The sequence below is a fragment of the Macrobrachium nipponense genome, chromosome 2 (assembly GCF_015104395.2).
Source record: "Macrobrachium nipponense isolate FS-2020 chromosome 2, ASM1510439v2, whole genome shotgun sequence".
NCBI lineage: Eukaryota > Metazoa > Arthropoda > Malacostraca > Decapoda > Palaemonidae > Macrobrachium > Macrobrachium nipponense.
The window spans coordinates 12136357-12156921 of record NC_087201.1 but is presented as its reverse complement, the minus strand read 5'-3'; the positions used below and the strand labels follow the sequence as shown (position 1 = coordinate 12156921).

The window sequence follows — 20565 nt, the reverse complement described above, 5'->3', positions numbered from 1 at the left end:
TTCCAACATGACCTGGTGTCCAGCACAAGGATATCTTGATATTTTGAAGGCTTAAAAAATGAATATTTTCTTGTATTGCTCTAATAGCAGGGTGGTGATGATTAAAAGGATCTATTGCTTGAATAGCACTTTTTGAATCACTATATATAGTGTAATGTTTGCTGGGAGTTCTAGGGATTTTATACAGAGCCAATGAAATTCCTGCCAATTCAGCGGAATATATGGAGCTATAAATTGGCATTCTTCCATGATAGTATTTGTCGTCTGTAATAACTGCGAACCCCACAGCAGCATCAGTTTTTGAGCCATCTTTATAAATGGAGATAGTATTTGCATGGATTTCTTGGTGGTTCCAAAAAGATTTGTTGACAGCTCAACTTGGAATTTCATCTTTTTTTAAATCGAATAACTCATGGCATACATGAGGCTTATTCCATTTCCAAAAAGGTGTTGAATTTGGTAAATGGTTCAGGAATTTTAATGGTGGAATATTATATTTCTCTATGTATATTTTCAGTCGTATAACAAATGGGTAAAATGATCGTGGTCCAATTCTTTCAGAATGATGGTATTATTTATAATTCTACTCAGTTTTGATGGGTATCTTAATGTCCGCGAATAGAAGTTTAAACTATATTCAACCCTTCTTTGATCAAGTGAACACACACCTGTTTCACTATACAGAGAAATAACAGGTGTAGATTTAAATGCACCCGTAGCATATCTCAAACCTGCATTATGAAGAGGATCTAATTTTTCCAATGTACTGGCAGATGCAGAAGCGTATAGATGCGACCCATAATCAATTTTACTCAGTATCAAGTCTTGTGTTGTAAATAGAGTAATGTTCTTCTATCTGAGCCCCACTTGGTATGTGACAATTTCTTCAATAGATGAAGTACTTACTACAGCTTTCACGTAGGTAATTCATGTGAAATTTCCAAGTCATCTGTTGGTCAAAATACAACCCAAGAAATTTCGTATGCGTAACAAAATTAACTGGTTTATCATACAGTAGCAATTTCATTTTCGGTACATTTTTCTTATTTGTAAAAGTAGTGGCTACAGTTTTACTTGCCGATATAGTGAATCCATGTGCAGTAGTCCACGATACAATAAGATCAAGAGATTTTTGTAGAATGATTTGTCCTGTATAGATATCAGAGTGGATGATCCAAATGGCAAAATCATCTACATATAATGAACTCTGTACACCAGTTGGTAGTTGTTTTGTAATATCATTAATAGCCATGTAAAAAAGGGTGGGTGCTCAAAAACACTACCTTGTGGAACTCCCTTCATATTGTGGGTACTCCTTAGATAAAACACCATTTATCTTAACTTTAAAAGTTCTTTCCTTTAAAAATTGTACTATGTTTGAGGGTAAAAATCCTCTCAGTCCAGAATAATGCATTTCTTTTAAAATCTGATGATTCTATGTCTTGTCATAGGCCTTCTCCATATCAAAGAAGATAACTGTTTGAAGCAAATGCTTTCCCAATATCGGTGTCAAGTAAAGTTAAAGGATCCAGGGTAGATCTTAGTTTCCTATATCCATATTGTGTAACGGAAAAGTATCCTTGTTTTTTCAAGATACCAGATTAATCTGTTGTTAATCATTTTCTCTAACAATTTACATAAACAGCTTGTTAATGCTACTGGTCTGTAGCTATCTGTGTCATAAGGATCTTTGCCCATGGAGCAATGAATGGAAGGTCCAGTGCTTTCCGCCAATCTTGTGGGAAATATATTTCAATCCATATTTTGTTATATAGCTTTAATAAATATTGTAAACTGTTTGGGTGAAGGTATTTCAACATTTCAAAAGTGATCATATCTTCACCAGGGGCTGTATTGAAGCATGTTGACAATGCCGATAAAAGTTCATCCATGGTAAAGCAATCATTGTATGAATAATATTGATCAGTCTCAAAATTAATTAGAATTTTTTATTTCTTTTTCTTTAATGGTGCGAAAAGATTTTATTGACGAACCTTTGGAAATATTACTTGAATGTTCTGCTAGGCAAGTTGCTACCTCTTTAGGATCATATATCAGTTTGCTATTAATTTTCAAAACTGGGACATGGGATCGAATGTGCTTTCCTAGTATTTTATGGACTTTTTTCCAGATCTACTTAGGGGTGTATCTTTGCACACCGACTTTAGGAAGTTACACCAAGATTTTCTTTGTGCTTCATTAAATATTCGTTTGCTATACAGCACATGATCTTTTATAATCTATGTAATCTGAATCGTTTCTCGACTTCTTAAATTTTCTTTGGGCTTTACTACGGGCCTTCTTTGTTTTTTTACACTCCTCATTCCACCAAGGAACTGTGGACATTTAATCTTACTTGTGCTACAAATGGTATAGATGACTCTGCAGCATCAATTACCAGAACTAAAAACATGATGGAACATTCTTCGTGCATTCACTAAAATCTTCCAATTGGCTTTATGAGCATTAAATTTATTAATTGATATTTCTACAGTGAAATTTAGAATACTAATTAAAACAGGAAATGATCGCTACCCACACAAATCATTCATAAGTGTTCAAAAATATTGTCTGCTAGATCTTGTGAGCACAAGGACAAATCTATGTGAGAGTAACTTTTTGTTCGTTGGTCAAAATGAGTTGGTTTGTCTTTATCTAATATATGGATTTGATTTTCTATAACAAAATCAAGTATTATGTTGCCTCTGGAGTTTGATTTTACATCGCCATGATAAATGTCTTGCGTTGAAATCTCCTAGAAGTGGCATTGGTTGGGGAAGCTTCTTGACCAAGTCATTCAACTTTTCTAAATCTATATTATTATTTGGACTTAGATATACAGAGCAAATCGTTATAATTTCCTCTAGTTGTATCTGAACTGCTAAGGCATTTTGTTTATTCTTATGAAAGATTATTTATTGTGAAAGGTACATCTTTTCTAATGAAAATCATATACCCTGCGGATTAGCAAAGTGAGGTTAATAACATGTGTAAAATTTTATTTGTAAAACTGGAGGAAATAGGTAAAAATGTTTCATTGAGGCAGATACAAATTGGGCTATATTCATCAATTAATTTAAGTAACTCTAACTTGTTTTTGTTAATGCTTCGAATGTTCCATTGCAATATGAATGAGGGAGTGTCCTTATTATTTGTAGAAGTGAATTTTACTTATTTTCGTCGGTCTTACGAACCTGAGCTGAAAGAACTGTGTCCACTTTAGTTTTTAAATTGGAACTTTTGATAATATTTTTGTTGCTGTACATAGGAATTTGCTTCTAGCACCTTTTCTATAATCTGGTGGCATAGCATAGTCTCGTACTAGTGACTTATATTGTTTGGTGTTTGGTTTTCTTATTGTTTCTTTAGATTTCTGTAAAGCTATTTCGGAGGAATAATTTTCTGAAGGTTCTTTACTATCGATGGTATAAACAATGGTTTCTTCTGAGCTGGTAGTTTTCAAACATTTACTATTTAGACTGTGAAGATTTTTCTCGTTCTTAGGTGAGGATGGTTCACTGTATGTTTTAGGTCTCTTTCCTATCTATTTGCTGTCCATCTAGTTCTCTCAATATTTCCTCAATTTCTTCAGTATTTTGTAGTGTGTTTTTGTTACGGAATATCCTTGGAGATATATTTTCTTCTTTCTTTTTGCATTTGTTAACAGTGATATCCTCTCTCTGTTCATCAAGACGATTATCTACTGCAATGTTGGTCAGTGCTTTGAACTTATTACTTATCTCGATAGTATTGTTTTTATCTGATTTTTCTACAGTTATTTGATTTCTGGTATTAGAAGATTGGGTAGCTTGTGAAATATCGTTAGATATGATTTTGCTTTGGTGTTTGAGCGTATCTGCAAATGTTTTACGGGGAAACTGTATTCCTTCTTCTTTTATGTCTTCCTTAGCCTCCTTTACTGTTATACCAAATTTTCTTGATCTGGTAAGGGCTTCTTGGAAATATCTGAAATATACACATTCCCTTACATAAGCATGGTGTAAACCATTACAGTTAAAGCATTTTTTAGGGTTGGTGCACTCATCACTACTATGCTCCAAGGAGCCACATTTAAAGCATCTAGGCGAGCCCAAAGACTTGCATCGTTTTGCTGTATGTTCAAATTTCAAGCAAATCTTACATTGCATAGGTTTTGGATGTTCTTCTTTAATTGCTATCTTTTGCTTTCCTACTTTCATATATGTTGGAATTGTTTGCTGTGAAAAAATAATTTTTAGCTGTCTTAAGACTTCTTTCAGTTTGAACACTTTTTCTCTTATAAACAATAACTGATTTAACATTGTGTTTTGATCTTCCAGGACTTCTTTTAATGTTTCACACACAGATTCATTGGTGTCATTTTCAATTCTAAGATTATCCAACAACATGTTTCCAATTCTAGTGTTATAATGGGCCTCGTCAGAAGCATTTACATGGTGAATTCCAAGTTTTGTAGTTTCAAGTAGTTTCTTCGATTCTTGTTCATATTTAGCCTTTACGATGATTTTGTTTTTTTCGGCTGAGAATCGGGGATTGTCACAGCCAAGAATTTTCTTCAGTGAACGGTATATAACCAAGTCACTTAGAGGGGTTACTTCTTCGTTAATTTTGAGTGTGATATACTGAGACCACACTGGAGGAGAAAAAATATCTTCCATGGTTATTCTTTTAAATGTTCTTCTCTTTTGAGACAGTGTTTGTTATGTATGGCTCTAAAGTACCCATACTAGAGTTTGGATTTTGGAGGGATTCCATGGACAAGTCCTTTGAAGAAAGCATAGGGTCGTCACAGAAATAGGGGGGGGGGGGGGAGGGGGGGGGGGGGGGGGGTTGCCATATAACGTGAAAAACTTATTTCATCCAGATATTCCCCATACCCACCATGGAGTCACACTTAGAGGACGGGTCATCCCTTTAATGAGGGTCGTCTTAGGGGTATTACCAGTATAACACCCTATCGCCAGTGCTAAGGCGTCATGATGTCGTCGAGATCAGACCCGGCATGAGAGAGGGTTTGACATTAAATTAAACTTTCCCCTCCCCCGCGCTCGAACCCCACGTCAGGTTACTCGAGTTCTTACTACGGGAGATGGTGGCATTGCTGTCCATCCCTCAACCCTCCGATTCCAAATCCCAAGAATAATCCTAAATCATGTCCAAAACCAAGCCGAAAGTCATCAATATAAAATCCATATCTTATAGGGGGAGGAAGCAGAAAGATGAAAAGTTTTTAGTATTAGGAAAAGGGCTGACTTATTTAGTTAGATCAACAGCTGGGCACCAAGGCCCAGCGAGGAAAGCAGTTCCTACCGGCATCAGTAACCCAGCTGCTGAACCCTAAGCCCCCCATCCTCGGCAAGGCTTCAGCATAATGGGGGTCCGTCTTGCACAGTATGTAATATAACGTAAATTCTTGGCATAGAAAATAGTGAAGCTGGTGAGTGAAGATTGTATAAATGCTGATCAGAGTCGCCATAGCAGGGCCGTTTTTAGCTTTGTGGGGGCCCTAGATAGATGGGTAGGTGGGTATTTCATTTATCCCCGAGGGGCTTGTCAAACTGTGATGAAAGGATTTCTAGCCATTTAGATGGTCTACTAAGTTGCAAGAAACTATTACACTTCACATGAATTCATTTCACATCTATTTTAAAGCCCCAAAGAAATTACAAAAAACCAACACTTAAAATATGCTTAATAACATCACAGCCACACACTTACAAGAAAAACAACTATAAGTCACATTATTTCAACTTTTCTTCCGGAGCCCCAGGGAAACTCCGGGAAATTAAATTGTTTTCCAAGCTACCCTGGGGGCACCCGGTGGCATATTCCCGGACTGCACTGAGGTTTCGACCAGGCTCCTCCCCTAGAGCACTGTGGGCGGAGATATCACTCTCCTAGCAGACGACGCATTTCGCTCCGTCATGCTGCCCTCTTCGTTCTCCTCCGTCATTAGCTTATTTTGTTGTGTTTTTATTATTTTTATGTTGTGTAAACATGAAATTGTGACATATATCCATATTTTTCGATAGCAATATGCATAATTTACTATATAAATCAATATTATTCATAACTTTAGTTGTAATATGCTGCTAGCCTTAAAGTTTTCTTTAGCGAACGTGTGTTACGATGTGAACCGATGCTTATGACAATTACACGAATATCTCACTCCCCTAGCAGACAACGCATTTCGCTCCGTCATGCTGCCCTCTTCGTTCTCCTCCGTCATTAGCTTATTTTGTTGACATGAAATTGTGACTTATATCCATATTTTACGATAGCAGTGTATATTTTCTATATATAAATCTATTATTCATAAATCCATTGCAATATGCTGATCTCACTTTCCTTGCAGACGATGGACGACACATTTTGCCATACGCCCTCTTCATTCTTCTCCCAGTCATTAGCTTATTTTGTTATTATGATTTCCATATATAATTTATTTATGTTAGGCTTCTACGTAGATGCTGCCATCTGTTGCCTTTACGTACTACTCACTCGCTATGTTCATTCTCCTCCCAGATATTCGCTGGTTTTAACTTGGTATAATCTTTAATATGTTATGTCAACATGAAATTTGATGTATATCGTTTTTACGATAGCTTTTTTTGTGTACGTATTTGCTATATAAATCAATTATATTTCATAGATTCATCGTAACATCAGCTCAGCATTCGCCCAGACTCCGCCCCTACAGCAACTGTGGGCGGAGATATCACTCTCTAGCAGACGACGCATTTCAAGCATGCACCATACTGCCCTCTTCATTTTCCTCCGTATTTTATGTTTCTGTTATTTTTATGTTGTGTAAACATGAAATTGTGATATATATCCATATTTGATGCAATTATTCATTCAAGATTCTTCATAATATCATTTCTAGACAAAGTTTCGTTTAGATGCAGTTAATGTTTTTACAAAAGAACCTGAATGTTACCTTGCCCATGACAATTACATGAATTAATCATAATGATGTGGTGGTGTTGTTTCATATACGAATAATATTTGTATTTCATATAACGTTTATTACTCATTTGTAATCTTTCTTTTGAAACTTATCTAAAAATTGTTCTGAAATATCAGAAAGGATTGTGCCGAGGCAGAGGCACATTCCTCTGAGTACTAATATAATAATTCATTCATAATAAAAGGAGAGTTGTGTAAATCCATTTTCATGTTTCAACCACAAAAATCTTGCACGTGGTGACGTGGTGATTGTTGGTACTGGTTCAAAGTAGCATGGCAACAATGAGGTTCCTCGATTTTGTAAATGATGGATTTGATAACATCATCTGGAAGACACGGTGGTAATAGGCTAAGAACAAATGTTAAAAACCTGAAGAGGAGGCGATGAAATGGAAGGACACGTATGTAAGAAAAATTGCGTGAGTTTCATCCATAAGAGTAGTAGTAGCTAAATACACACCGAAGAGGTTGGCTTAAAGAGGTTGGCTTACCATAAGAGACTGCGGTGCATACATGCAGACCAGCGGCACAAGGGAGTGAGAAAAACTTTACTGGGTACGTAATTTTATACTACACCTTTTTTTCCCTTAAACAAATATTTAGCCTTTTAGTCATGTCTACATGACTAGCCTAGCCATAGTATGGAGGTACAGGAAAATCAGATAAAAAATATTGAGCATGGGATGTAGTGTGCATAATTTGTGTGCTAAATGGACAGAGTGTAATAGGAGAAACAACCGACTGGACTAGCTGATCCAGTTTTCACCGCATTGGATCCACCCTTCTAAAAAGTACTTTTAACACATCCTGACACTGATGGGCACAGTCACAAGTTATCGGTGCTGAGAGCAACAGCTCGAGACCTCTACTAGGTATCCTTCCGAAGTAAGTATTTTCTCCAAAGTTAGAAATTAAGGTCATATTTTAAGATTAAACAGAGGTTAATGAAAGTCTAGCAGTGCAAACACCTTCATGACGCTTTCGAAATTTTTACTTATAGCTAAAACATCAACAATTTAGAAGATTGATGCCATCTCGATGTTTGCGTATAACACCAACAATTTAGAAAGCCACTCCATCTTTGATGTTTGCGGAGCCGCTTGTGTCAATAAACTTCCCATTCCATGTGCTAAATCCACACACCACTTGTACGCCAATACGACGCGGTAGGGGCACTTTTCTTCACAACCTTCGTCAACAATGACACCAACCATGGCTTATCCAAGGAAACTAAAATTGTTTTGGTAGAAGAAGAAGAGTGCATAAATTTTTTACTTAGGCTATTCAAGATTATTAATTTGAAAATAAATTGTTGAAAAAGTAAATAGATTCCTGACTCAAATATCAACAGTTTTGCTGTGAACAGTACCTACGGCATTGTTTGTCCTCTTCTATTGTTTATCAATGTTGCCAATTGGTATGTGTTTACCCTCCAAACTGGGTATAAGACTTACACATAAACGGGAAAATGAATGAAATTAGCATATCTTATTAGAGCAATTTTATCATTATGCATTAACATGGCGCTTTCATATACACATTAGGTATATTGACGAAACTTCAATCTTTTGAATGGTATGCTTAAAGATGAAATTGTATTCTTGTTTCACCAATTAAATATCGAGTGAATATATAAGGCTGATCCACGCGATGACAATGGATCCACTGCGGTGTTTACCCCTAGTCTAGTATTATTATTAATGCAATGTTGTTTTGGATGCAGTTTAACATTTAGTAGGCTTTCATATTCTGTGATGAAACATCACTCATTTGATCATGAATTTCAGATGTCCTGTTGTGATGGACTTGAAGATAAAATTGAACACTGTTAATACAGTGCGCAAAGACCCCAAAACTGAGACACATCCCTGTTTTGTAACAATCACCGGGGAACACAATCACAACCAATCAGCTGCTGCATTAAAAGAACTGCACGTGCTCCCAGAAACCAGAGAAAAATTTTTCAAGTACTTTCATGCAGGTGAGTTGATAATGTGTTTTGAAGGTTGCACAAAACGCTTAGCTGTATGATATTGTCCTCTACTTCGGAGACCCATCCAATCCCATTTGGGGATGCACCTACTCTGCTACCGTAATACTGCCAACCGAAACGTAATACTGGCTCCAAAAGCATCGTAATACCATACACCAATCAGCTTGGCATTGCTAGTAGTAAAACAAACAAAATCGGACAGCTGGTTCCACGGACTTCCAGACAAATTAACCTTGTTTTCTTTAACCCTTAATGAACGGATTGATCCTCGGGAGTAGTAATATCAGGTTTGGGTGGTGGACAGATTGATCCTGTAGTTAAACAATATTATGCGCCATTGATTTAGAAAGAATTGGACAAGAAAAAGGTGCCAATACTTTTATAACCACTAATTCACTTGTGGCAACTTTTATACTGACTATACGAGTGGACGTAATCGATATATGCTATATTCATAAATAATAATTTTAGCCTATGCTGGTTCACATTCACTTTTACAAAAATATGGACCTTTGATACATGGGGGACGCGTTAAAGTGCGAACATGCTAGTATCTATATAATATTGCCTATGCATGGTTCACCTTCAACTTTTACACAAAATATGGACCTTTGTAATAACATGGGACGACGTTCAAAGTGCAAGAAAATAAAAATTTTAACTTTACTATATATATATATATATATATATATATATATATATATATATATATATATAGATATATATATATATATATATATATATATATATATATATAATTTGTGCATGCCATCTATACGATATTGGGGAAATAGCGAAAAACTCATCAGTTTGTTAATGAAGGCCCAAGATTCTACATACTATGACAACTCGGTGTATGAAAGACACACACTCGGGAGCCTCTATAGTTTGGTTGGTTAGGCTTGCCTAACTTCACTTAACCTAACCTAACCTTAACTTACTTTACCTAACCTACCTTACCCTACCAATAAAGAAAGGTATATGTCTGTCCCCCACATTATACATACCTATTACCCCAAAATATTAAATTCCTTCCATAGTGAACAAGAGATTCAGTTTGTTTAATAATAAGTTTTTTAATATAGTCCGGTAGGTTTGTTTAGGTTAGGTTAGGCAAAAATAGCTGCCTTCCACATTAAAGTTAATTTTAACCCCTATTAATTTTTAGCACCTATTAAAGTACTACGGTTACTACTGACTCGACAGGTATGGTTAATACAGTCCTCCAAGACTGGTAAGTGTGTTATAACAGTGGCGAGTATTAATTATTTTGAAGGCAGAATTACGATTTTGTGGTGGCTTTCCTCATCCAATGTACTATAGTTGTTGTAAGGTGTTCCTTTGTACCACATAATTATGAAGTCAGATGTAGTTTTCTGTCATATTCTGTTTCAGGGATGACAGCAGCACAGGGCTCCATTATTTCATCAGGAAAAAAAACTGCTTTGAAATTTGATTGATATGGCAAATAACGCCATAAATCCAACACAGCGAGCTGTGGAACACCTTTGGGATGTATGGCGGCAGGAAAAGCACGGCAGTGTTGGTGGGGAGAGTATGTTTACCCAAAATTGAAAAATATGCGCTGACAATCCAGGTACATAATTGAAATTCTGAGAGAAGGGGACAACTTCATTATTGTTTTAGTAACAGAGTTTATGCTCAGAGTTCACAAAAAACATGAGAGAGGCTTGTGAAGTGGTGTTTGTTGACACAACAAGCCATGTCGACCAGTTGAATACTGCTGTGACTCCACTTCTCTGTGGGGGCCCTTGTGGGGCTCTTCCCTTAGGTGTAATCTTCACATCTTCCAAGCTGAACAGAGTTATACCAAAGGTTATGCATAATTGATATTTAAGTAAAATTATTAAGCAAACTATAACCATAGCTAACAGTGCACCACATAGTTTTATAATGAATATATTTTTACCATCATGTTAATAGAATAGTGAAATGAAATAATGATAACAAATATCTCTTGCATTTATTCCAATATTAACAAGCATTTTGGGTGTAAAGCCTTCATGAAAAGGGAATTAGCATTTTGTGTTAATTAAATCTCATGAAAAAGGAATTAGCATTTTGGGTTTTTATAAATGAAGAATAGAGCTAGATTTATATTAAATTTCTTTCAGGTTTTCAACTGCTCAAGAAGGTCTTAGACAAAAGTGCTTTTTATATCAAAGCTATCCAAACTGCTTCATAACTGACAACAGCGAGGCAGAGCGGAATGCACTTCGAACAGTCTGGCCGGACTCTCAGCTTTTCCTTTGTGTGTTCCATGTCCTCCAGCAGGTAAGTGTGTATCATTCTACCCATGTTTATCCTCGTACTGCCTATATCCTTTATATAATTCTGTCTGTATTCAATATTCCTAAGACTATGACAACTCCTTTAAGAAGAGGGTATTAAGACACCTCTAAATTGAATTAATTATCCTTTGGAACAGGTTTTGATACAAATCATCCTCTTGATCCGTTTTATATGGTGGGTGATATTTGTCCATTTTTTATGCCAGTTTAGTTTCAGCTGGTGCTATATTCTTGTGCACAACATAAAAACACATTTCAAAATGCCATATACAGTATCACCACAATCTACTGTTTTATTCAACTACAGGTCTCGTCTACATTTTGTTGTTTGAGTCCGATCTTCACTTCCCACTTGGTCCTCTTAGGTTGTTCATCTAACCTGTGCATATCTGTAACTCCTGTACTGCATTTCATGCCAATATCCCTCCAAGATACAACACAGGTGGGCGGGATGATTCTGTTTTGTAAAGCTTCTTCAATCCCACACGTTCACACTTCTCCCTTTTATAATGCTCTTTCAGGTCTGGAGGTGGCTTTGCAATGGGTCACACAACATCAAAAAGGAACAACGTCCACAACTTATGCAAGTAGCAAGGGCCCTTTTATATGCTGACTCAGCTGAGGTATTAGAAAAAACATGGGACACCTTTTGTCAGAGCTCTGAAGCTCAACAGTACCCCCAGTATAGCAGGTAAAAGATTGATTTATATTTAATCAGTATACATATACTGTTCCTACAATATTTTTGTTATGGTTTGGTTATATTTGCCAAATGCTGTGTTGATATATGTTTAATCATTTGTGTAAATATAATATAGAATGTATTATATATAAACTTTTTTGCCACAAGAGAGCATCAAATGAAAGATATTCGACTTGTTACATCACCTGATCATCCGTGGATTCATGCAGAAGGGTAAAGTGTACTTTGCAGTATTGCCTGATGAACGCTTTTAATTATACTGTATAAGTTATGCTTGCATAATACTTTTGTAAGTGTTTGGGTGCCCCTTCTGCTTTCCAGCTTGTGAGCTTTTGGAATGATTTGTAGTTGTGATGAATCTATAGTATTTATGCTCTATATTCTGCCTTATAATTTTTTCAGCTATAGTATTTATGCTCTATATTCTGCTTTATAATTTTTTCGCAAAAATATTCAGTATGCCCCATATGCTGTAGTTGCATTATGTATACAACCCACTAATGTGTATGGTAGTATAGAATTGCTATGTTGAAAATCTAATGTGTTTGGTATGGTACTGTTGGTGCCGAATTATTGCAATTTAGAAATACTGTAGTGTTAATGGCTGTAACTATTCAAGCATGCATCGCAGACTTATTGTTTACTATTTTCACATATCAAAGGCATATAAAGGTGTAGTTTGTATGTTATATCATATTATATATATTTGTTACCTGTTAACAGTTTGTTGGCCCACGTCAGTCTCATAATTATCTCATCTGGTGATCATAACTTAAAATTGTTGAAAAAATTTCGTAATATAACAGCATAATACATTAAAACCACAAACTAAAATAATAAAATATACATTGGCCTACAACTTAAAAATCTTGTATTTGATTGTTTATATATATTTAAATTCTCTACACCAGAAATGCTAAGCCATACAATATTCTCTTGGAAATCTAATATGTCTTTATTTATAAACAGCTACTTGGCAAACCTCATGGAAAGAAAGCAGGATTGGAGTCTGCTGTTTCGAGCTGGAAACATCATGCGTGGCCATCATACGAACAACTATGCAGAGTCCAACATGTGTCTCATCAAGGATGTTATCTTGAACAGGTATATATGAATGAAGAAAGAATGAAGTTAAAGAGATTTGAGTATTTAAGTAGTATCATACAAGTACAGAAAATTAGTGAGGAATGTTGCACAAGTGTTGCTAAGGCTCTTAGCTTCCAGTCCATGGGCTTTAGTTCAATCCCAGGCAAGGGAAAGTTCATGTGTGAGGGTAACTGGCAACCCTTACCAGCCCCTCTCGGGCCAGCGTGTTAAGACCAACTGTCTGGCTTCATAAGTTTTACCAGTGCTATGAGCATTGTCAAAATATAACCACCTCCGATACAAAGTAGCATTGAAGCACTGATGATTAATTAGATGTGTGTTTTATTGCTACAGTGACAAATTTATTAAATTAAGATTCTCTTTTCCAGGTGCAAAGCATACAATACATGCCAGCTCATCATGTTCATGAATGAGATCTACGATGGTTACATGAAGCAATGCCTTCTTGATGTGGCCTTATGCCGAAGAAAAATTAAAAAATCAATGATCACCACCATCCCCCCAGAACATGTTACCAGGATTGATGAATTTCAATTCATTGTAGTGAGTGACACTAAAAAGGATGTACATTATAATGTAGATCTTGCCATTGGCATGTGTGATTGTGTGTCTGCAAGCACCAAATTGCTTGTGGTGAGACTGCTGTTATGAATCTACCTCAAGTGTTGGATAATACACCAGAAATTCGACACTGGTTAGCAGGAGTGGCTAAGAAGGGAACAGAAGAATTGCTACTAGTTGCATTTTTTTCAGATGGAATTAAAATATCCCAAGAAGTACATGATGATTCCAGTAGCATATTTGCTACTCCTTCCATAAAGGTGGAAGCTGTGTCGCTACCTCCTCTAGAAAATGAGGTGGCCATTGAGGCTATGGATCCACTTGCCAACTCGGTTAAAGATGAACCACCACCTAGTGGACCTTTTTTGCAGAAGCAGTAGAAACCTTTTTTCTGACACACTGCTTACACTGGGAGACAACACTTCTTGCAATAGTGTAAAGCTTTTCATGAAGAAATTGAAGCTACTAAAGTCGACTAATAATCTAAATAGCTTTTTACATTCCTTCTGGTAAACATCATTTAAAACTTGGTATGGAGCTGGCCAGGGGTAAAATACCTTGTCAACCAACATCAGTTGCTAGGCGCCCAGTTGGCATTGCCAAGAGTAGCTGCCCCAATTGGGAAGGGCAGAACAAAAAGAAAGTCTGACTTGCTCTTAAAAGCAGCTAAACGAAAGAGAAACCTGGCACTCAATGTTTTGCTGAACCAGCAAAATGCCAAAAGCCATTAACCTTAGTGAAATGTTAAGCCTTTTGTTGCATCTTTGCTAAATGTATCTTCACAGCTCAAATTTCTGAACTGTTACCCATCTTGTAACTGCTCTTTGTACTTTCTTTAGTTCTATATTTATGCTTCTTTTTGAATGAGAACTCCATACCACTGCTGCATACTCCAGAGTTGTCTTTTGAAAGATGTGAAAGACATTCTTTTCACCTTTTCTTCACCTACTAGCATCCAAGCCATGTGCGTAGGAAGCTGCTTATATAATTCTCTACAGACATTTATAGTAATGTATTCTGTGATGCTTCCCATATTCCTGGGTATGAGATGACTGTGATATATATTTAGATGCTGGATACTTTTTGGTATTATCACAAAATTTTATCATACCACTGTGAAAAAATAACTCCTTTATGTTTGCGAGCAAAACTGCATATGCATTTCTCACTTATTTTTACTGTGATCTTTAGATTATAGTTTTTTTATTTATTAGGACTCGTGTATGTGTCACCTACTAGCATCCATGCCGTGTGCGTAGGAAGCTGCTTATATAATTCTCTACAGACATTTATAGTAATGTATTCTGTGATGCTTCCCATATTCCTGGGTATGGGATGACTGTGTATATATTAGATGGATACTGTTTATTATCACCTTTTTTCATCCAGTGTGAAAACTACCTTTATGTTTTGCTAAACTGCATATGCATTTCTCATATTTCTGTGATCTTCAGATTAATTGTTTTTTTATTTATTAAGACTCGTGTAAGTGTTACCTACTGGCATCCATGTGTGTAGGAAGAGGCTTATATAATTATCTAAAGAAATTTATTATAATAATGTTGAAAATGGGTTTATTTTTTTTACAATATATTTTTTGTCTAGTATTCTCGCACTTATTAACCCTCCCACTTGTCCTTTTATTATAAGTCTGCAGCAAGTAAGACTATTGATCTTGCAGCTTCATATTATCATTAGTATTATTTAGCAATTGAGGCTGATATACGATATTTTCACAGTATACACATTTATTTTTTAACCCCCTTCATGCCCATGCTTGATGTACATAAAAGTTCATTTATGCACATTGTACTGCAGTGTAGATGATGGAAAGTGATGAGCAGGTTGTAACAACAGAAAAAGCATGCATGGACTAGAAAAAACAGCAGGCTGAAGCTCCAAGTTGTGCAAGGTTGCCACCCTTTAGAAGTGAATATATCTGAGAGAAAAAAAGAAGGAACAAACTAAGTACTGAAATTAAGGTTAATGCATCATGAAGTGAAGAGAATTTTTCTGAAGCATACTATCTAAAAAAGGAAGGTTAAGCCTGTACAATTTTGACATACGCAACGAAAATAATACTATAGAAGTGTATGCAAGGGTAAAAATTGAGAAAAATCATAAAAATTCCTTTTCTTATATGACTAATAATTTCACCAACATTCCTTTACCCAATTCATCAATGCCTCACACATTTATTTTCCACATTGGCACTGCCTTTAGTGCACTTGATAAGTATGATGTCTCAAAACATGGAATGATACAGAGAGGTCGTTTTTCAAAACACTGATCATAAAAAAATAGGATTGCTTTCTCTTACATGAACCATTATCTTTCTTTAAGCAATTCTTTGGCAAGATATAGCCTACAATACATTGGGGCTTGTGGTTTTTGTCGTCATACTGTGCTGGAAAATGCCTTTCTTAACCTACATTCCATAGGATTTGAATGCCTACCCCTTTAAGTTTTGCTCCCGTTACAGCCTAACCCAGTGTCAATCATTTTCCCCCGATTCTTTTATCAAGCTTATTAGTGGGATTCTGAATATTGTAACATATGTTTGAGTCTAGAAATGCAGCATTAACTATTAGGTGCCAATTGGGTTGGTACCATCTCCTCTTTCTTTTGTAAGGATATGTTGAGCAAAGTTGAAACGCATCATTATAACCAACCCCCCCATTATACATATATTCTATATTAACACAGGGCTGGTCAATTCCCCCCCCCCTTCTTTAACTGAATTTTCACCTTATATGTCCTCATAAAAGAAAAGACAAAACAAAATTTCAAAGGTTAGGCTACACCAAGAGTTAAAAGATAAAAATCAAAAGGGCAAAGTCAGCTGACTGGTAAAAACAAAACTATATAAAGTATTTTTGCCATTAGTAAATTCAACATTGTGGTTTATTACTAAATGTGATGTTTACTCTTTTGAAAAACAAAAATTCATTCACAAATTCCTTCTCGTATATAGGCCTAGTAGTAAGAGAAAAACAGAAGTTAGGCCACACGTCACCTAACGAATGTAAACAAAACTTCAGGTTTAGGAAACGAAGTTCCTTTCCTATTAAATGTGCAGTCATTTGACTATTACTCATATTAATCAAGTAAATGTGTATAATAATATCTGGAAACACCATTAACTGTCAAATTTTGAGCTTCAATTACGATGAAACGTGTACATATTCGTGTAATTGTCATAAGCATCCATTCACATCGTAAACACTTTCGCTAAAGAACTTTAAGGCTAGCAGCATATTACAATAGATTTATGAATAATATTGATTTATATAGTAAATTATGCATATTGCTATCGTAAAATATGGATATATGTCACAATTTCGTGTTTACACAACATAAAAATAATAAAAACAACAAAAATAAGCTAATAACGGAGGAAAACGAAGAGGCTAGCACGACGGAGCGAAAATAAATGCGTCGTCTGTTAGGTGAGTGAGATATCTCCGCCCACAGTGCTCTAGGGGAGGAGCCTGGCCGAAACCTCAGTGCAGTCCGGGAATATGCCTTCGGGACGTTTTTTCTGGTTGTCTCTTCTGTTGCAGTACAAGCTATTCGACATGTAAGTATACTGATAAGTGCATTGTTGTGTTAGCATATATATATTAAGCCACGAAATTGTTCTTTAATATCCAATTTGCTCTACCTCGAAATTAATATATTTTCAAATATATGTTAATCGAAGGGGGATTTTTTAGTTGGTAATAATTTCGTCCTCTCGACTAGAAAATTACCCCTTCGGTCAACATATATGAAAATATATCAATTGCGAGGTAGAGCGAATTGGATATTAGAGGCCAATTGTAGGTTAGTGGATGTATATAAATCATGATGAGATAAAAATTCATTATATATATAATAATATATATATATATATATATATATATATATATATATATATATATATATATATAAGTAAAATGGTTAATGGTGCTTACAACTGTTACAGAATTATATATAAGTGGTCTAGGTACATAGTTCGCCCAACAGACAATGAGGCTAAATAGCTAATTAAGTGAAACACAAGTCAATATAGACCATAATTTGTACTAATTTTTCATGATATGTAGACGACATATTTGGAAACTTCACTTGGACATAGAACATTTGAATGGATTTGTACCTTCGATGCAACTGACTATTGAGAATGAAGAAAATAAGCGTATAGCTTTCTTGAATATTAAAATCGTTAGAAATAACATTAAATTTGAAGTACATCGACAAGGTAGCAACAATAATCTGATTATCAATGCGAGATCTATCCAGGAATAAGATCGATGTTTTTAAGAGCTCTTCATCCAGTCAGACCTGAATTCCTTGATGACGAGATAGAATATTCATATATGGATTAGGTCTTAAGCACAATTTTACTCTACATGATAACAATGAGTGTTTCTTGCCAAAAAAAATCTTAGTTATTCCACTAGTGGAAAAAGTTATTTTAATAGCACCATACTGTGGTTGCCATATCTGCCATCTTTCGATCACATTACCCACCCACTTACATTACTAAATGTGAATTTTGTATGTTCATGTCGCAATGACATTGACGGAACATTAATAAGAAACAGTCCTACATACGACAGCGGGATAATATACACAATTCCTTGTAGTTGCAATCATTTTTATAAAGGACAATCAGCAAAAACTGTTGAGAAACGGATTGCACAACATAGGTCTAGCATCACTACTGATCAGAGAAACGGTGCAATGAGTTAACGGGTTTGAGAGAGTTATTTTTATCCACTTCAGTGGTCTTAAGCAAGAATCTTGTTCAGGAATAATAATTTTATTGCGCGGTTGAAATCTAACAAACGGTCAAAAGTCTAAACGAAACAACATGTATTCGATATAGCGAGAACAATAACTTGAATGGCCGTACTAAAGGTTTATTCAAGACAGACCCGCTCTTTGTACATATCATGAAAAATCATTACAAATGATGTAATATATTGACTTCGTGAGACTGTTAACCTTTTCTGTTGGGCGGATTATGACGAGACCATTTATATTTCATATTACCCTGTAACAGTTGTAAGCACCGCTAACCATTTTTGCTTGTTTGTGTTTTATGGAAATCTTGAAGCCAAATGTAAACGTAAGTCTGGCGTATGTTTTTTTTTTTTCTGAAATTGATTAGTCAATAAAGTTTTACACACACACACCACACACACAAACACAAACACAAACACACACACACACACACACACACACACACACACACACACACATATATATATATATATATATATATATATATATATATATAATATATATATATATATATATATATATATAATCAACACAGTTTTACTACGTTATGTCAGAATTTCACCGTAACCAATCATGGGAAATTGACCACAGGAATCCATTACAATCTTCCCCGGTGAAATACTGAAGAAATTCCGGTCGCGCACTGTAAGACGAATGACACCATATTATTACTAGAGTGAGACTATACACAATAATATTATATAAATAAAATAAAAATAAATAAATATACAAAAAAGCCAAATTGCGTGGGCACATGACCACTTGATATTCATCGTACAGTGCAGCTTCTCTCTCTCTCTCTCTCTCTCTCTCTCTCTCTCTCTCTCTCACTGCGAATGGCCCATTGCCGGTGGCTGATGTAAAAAGACGGATTTTACTAATTTGGCCGATATTATATCGGAAATTGGTGATCTTTCAATTGGTAGTAAAACATTCTATGAGTGAAAAAAGAGGCGTTAAGGTGAAACCTATAGTGAAACTGGTGCTCTTGATAGGCAGAGTCTAAGTTCCTATGCAGACTGGTCTCGAATTTAACATTTTTATGCAAGATTATAGAAACTGTTGCTTGTCGTTGTGAATGATTTGATATGAAGATGGATGCAGGAAAGTGTGGTATATTAATATTACTCGATTGGAGGGCTGCATTTGACACAGTAGTTCATGACATATTGGTGGATGATTTGAAAACTGTTGGCATTGATGGAGAAGCGTTGGACTTTTTAAAAAATTATATTGAGAATAGAACACGTATCGCGTTCAAATGGGAAAGTCCTTTTCAAGCACTAGTAGGGTAGTACCTACTGTCAAGCGGTGTGCCCAGGGAAGTGTTTTTGGGCCCAGTTTTGTTTCGTATAACTGTCGTACTACATCTTGTATAATCTTGACGTTAGTTTAAAACTTTTTGCAGATGATTCAAAGTTTTATTTGACATTTAATGATGTTGCTGGCACAGAAGGAAAACTGAATGCTGTGATGAATGATATGAAGTTGTGGATGGAAGGGAAACTGTTAAAGTTGAATGAGAATAAGACTGGGCGTCTGGTTGCGGAAAAAAAAAGGCTGATCTTAGAAGACTGGGTAATATTCAAAGCCTTGTGGTTAATGGTAGTACTTCAGTGACTGTAAGCAAAACTGTTAAGGATTTGGGTGGGTGACAGTGGACGACAATTTTTTTTTTTTTTTTTTTAACTAACAAAATGAACAAAGTTAGGAAGACAGCGGGACCCTTCCATTTAGGGAACATTGCTTATAATTTATAAGGAAATACTTCGATAATTTATAAGTAAATACTTCAATGAGTCACTGAAAATGCTAATCCAGACCTATGTTATTGCCAGACTTGATTACTGCAATTCCTTTTATTATTGACTCCCCAGTTATCAACTGAGGAAAATGCAAAGGATTATTAATAGAGCTGCTAGACTTATTAAAGGAATATCTCTTAGAGAAAGAACAAGTGAGGCCTGTTCTTAGGGAATTCAGTGGCTGCCCATGAAAGAGACGATTGAGTTTAGATTGTGTGTTGGTGCCTTAAGTATTGCGGTATGAAAAAGCCTGTAATATGTCAACCGATTATTGCGTCACTTTCAAACGGCTTCAGCTATCAGTTGTAACTCTTGAGACATAAC

The 20565-nt window shown here is 35.6% G+C and overlaps 1 protein-coding gene across 2 annotated transcripts; it reads left to right on the top strand.

Annotated features, from left to right (window-relative positions):
* Positions 1 to 10568: 10568 nt before the first annotated feature.
* On the top strand, positions 10569 to 14004 carry LOC135221388 (uncharacterized). Of its 2 annotated transcripts, XM_064259178.1 has the most exons (6): positions 10569 to 10798; positions 11098 to 11257; positions 11796 to 11965; positions 12125 to 12190; positions 12947 to 13081; positions 13453 to 14004. In XM_064259178.1, the coding sequence occupies exons 3-6, from the start codon at positions 11856 to 11858 to the stop codon at positions 13733 to 13735; spliced, it is 594 nt and encodes a 197-aa protein (XP_064115248.1). In that variant the 5' UTR covers positions 10569 to 10798; positions 11098 to 11257; positions 11796 to 11855; the 3' UTR covers positions 13736 to 14004. The 2 variants fall into 2 exon arrangements, with proteins under 2 accessions (XP_064115248.1, XP_064115249.1); XM_064259179.1 differs by lacking the exon at positions 12125 to 12190.
* Positions 14005 to 20565: the final 6561 nt, after the last annotated feature.